Source organism: Fulmarus glacialis, unplaced genomic scaffold, assembly GCF_000690835.1.
Source record: "Fulmarus glacialis isolate BGI_N327 unplaced genomic scaffold, ASM69083v1 scaffold21310, whole genome shotgun sequence".
NCBI lineage: Eukaryota > Metazoa > Chordata > Aves > Procellariiformes > Procellariidae > Fulmarus > Fulmarus glacialis.
In genome coordinates, this window is record NW_009189850.1 from 1 (window position 1) to 2989 (window position 2989).

At 42.7% G+C, this 2989-nt stretch overlaps 1 protein-coding gene across 1 annotated transcript; it reads right to left on the reverse strand.

Annotated features, from left to right (window-relative positions):
• Positions 1-513: 513 nt before the first annotated feature.
• CWC25 (CWC25 spliceosome-associated protein homolog (S. cerevisiae)) lies at positions 514-2730 on the reverse strand (the record flags this gene model as incomplete). Its single annotated transcript, XM_009583691.1, has 3 exons — positions 514-628; positions 1870-2031; positions 2626-2730. Coding segments are annotated over 3 exons (382 nt in total), but the record flags the coding sequence as incomplete, so codon positions are not given.
• Positions 2731-2989: the final 259 nt, after the last annotated feature.

Consider the following 2989-nt stretch of genomic DNA (forward strand, 5'->3'; position numbering starts at 1 on the left):
CCACACCTGAAATGGTGACAGTATCGAGCAGGATTCTGCCTGCCACTCGTGTAGCTTTATCGAATTCCACGAAATTAACTCACACGTGCATTTGTTCTGCTCCGATTTTTAAGGACTAACAAAAATAGGTCTTTTGCTCTGTCATATAAAGAGCTCGGACAACCTGCCCAATGTAGAAAGCAGTTACCACCTGGCATAATCTGGTAATAACAATATATACAAAAATGATACCAGTCAAGGTGGAGAGAGAAGGAAAAGATCTGGGAATACATTAAAAATAGAATACAAAGGCTCACGAGTTCTCCAGCAAAGGTTTGCTTGCAAGGTCACACTCATTACAGGTGTATTCACAATGCCAGAAGTCCAGAACCCGCCGCAGGCTGCAGCACAGAAATCCAGCGCCTCTTTGGGAGATGGCAACTGTTCCTGGAGAGAGCAGTGAGCCTGTGCTGGAGGTCTCTCACCTTTGGGAATAAGTCTCCATTTAACACAGGAGCAGAGGAAGAACAAGTTTCATCTCTGCATAAAGTTTTTTTCCAAGGCAGCGGGCGTCCTCTGAAGGGAGTGGATATTGCGTTTCACCCGATCTTCTAGGGTGGAGGTAGACGCACTCTCGAGTTTTAAGCGACTGCAGAAAATTGAATCGAAGAAAGATATTAGAATCTCCTTCCAAACATTACACCATTTCTAGCAGGATCCACCATCCCCAAGTCATCTACCCAAATTAATCTAACATAGAAACCAGCAAATTATTTCCTATTAAAGTCTGTACTGAAAGAACTGAAGATCTTTTAGCTTGGCTTGTAACAGATTCAATGCCTTACTTAAGGTCAGTGCTCAGAAATATATTTTCAGTAGCTCTCAAGTCTCCTCCGTCTTCCAAATATAACTAACCGTTAATTACAAATGCATCCGCCACAGGGGACTTGGTTGCTTTCCGTGAAGCAAACGAGGGAAAAGCAATGTGTTCCTGAACTGAGGGCAGCAGTCCTCTGGGAATGCCAGAGCTCACGCTGTAAATGACTACGTTAGCTACAGGAGAGAGAGGGGATCCTTGTGACCACTCGCTCTTTTCTACTACTTCAGATCACACTGCTGTGCTTTTCTGAATGATCTCCTCCCATCTCCCTGTTCAAACAACATGCCAATAAACAGAAAGTTTGTTAGCTCAACCAGTTGCTTCTACACAGGGAAACACATAAAAATCTCTCTCCACAAGAGATTTTGCTCACGGTGACTTATGTGATTCCAGTTCTGGACAGCTTCAGGAATTAAGTATACGTTCTCCTCTGATTAATTTATAGAGCCTGGAGAATACTATGCTGCAGCAACTCCAAAATACGTAACACTGCTATAAGATCTTTCTTACACACCACTGCACTTTCTGGAAGGCCTTGCGCCACTCCAGTTTCCTTTGCCTGCCGTGTGCACAAGGGACTGTAAGTTACCACCTGTGTTTAGAAATGGTCTTGTTGCTTGTTGAGCACAGGTTTCAGTCCCACAAGCTCTTGGCACACAGACTTGCAGGCCTAAAACTGTTGCAAGCTCCTAAAAACAGAGAACTTTTTAATATCTGCATGTAAAACACTACTAGGCATTTCTACAGGATGGCAAAAAATAACTTATTACCGGTTTCTGAGTCTGACTACCAAGGCCATCATAGAAATAGCTATCTTTTGGGTTAAGAAGAGAATTTGGGAACAGTAGATGTCATTAGTTCTACCATAAAACACAGCAGAGATGGATCTTATACTATAATCAGAAACATCTCAAACGTTGAGGCCATCACTCACTCCTCCACAGAAGCTCCATAGAAGCTGTGGCCTACACTTCCCTTGAATGAAAAAGCAGATAATAAAAGACACTCACTTGAAGAACTTCCCATCTCGGGAGTCGAGTTTCTCCAGTTCTCGCTCCAGCTCCTCCTCCTTTCGGTGTTTCCTGAGGTTGTTCGCTCTCTCCTCTTCCCGCCACTTGGCATTTTCCATCATTTCCTGGCGTTTACGCTCTAGTTCCTCTGGAGAGATCTTTCTATTTGTGTAGAAAACACCACTGCTGTGAATCAATAGCACGCTGGGCCCGCCCCGCCCCCTTGCTTTCCAATCTTTAAGATGATTTACAATCTCCAAAATTAGGGCTGTTTAACATCGTGTTTTCTTTGGTAGCCAATCAGCAAAGCTTGTAAGTACATGTCTAAATGTTCTGCTTTACCACGCCCCTAGCAAGAGTCTGTTTTCTCCCTCTTTTCAGCCTTCTTGTTTTCAGTTGACTGCTAAGATGATGCTGTCAAGGTCATATTTTCCTGATGACAGTGAAACAGAATGCTTCTAATTAACAGTCCATGGGACAAAGGCTGACTTCACATTACTGCCTTGCACAGTGATGCGGGACACATGGAGAACCAGCAACCACGTGAATTGGTTTGGGAAGCTGTCCAAGGTGTTAACTAGCAATTAAGCTCAAGAGCACCAAACTGAGCACTTTAGGACCCTGTCTGACTTTCTGGATATCCGATCCAATCTATTTTAGCTAACTGAATAAAATTTCGTTCACAGATTACACCCAGCTGTTTCACAATCGCCAGGGCAACTTCCATCCAAAAGCACAGGGACAAGATCTTGTTACCTTGTGTAACCCGGAGTATGCTGTCGTCGATAGCTCTTTTTAGGGGAAGGGCTTCTAGCTCTCCCTTTCTCTTCCCGATTGCTATGTCTGTAACTCAGAAATACCCTTATCAGGACAGATGAACATACATTATCACACCTCTAAACTTTCCCTGGATTTTTGTATACATTCTAAAACCAAGATGTCTCCCATAACTGCAGGACTGTCACCTGTCCACTTAGAAAACAAATTCTAATGACTCTTAATATACTGTAAATCTCCATCTATTTTTACTCAGTTTTAATTATTTCATCAGCAAACAGTAAACATCTAGTACCTGATTTTATCAGCATTTAGTAAAGATAATTCAACAATTATAAATACC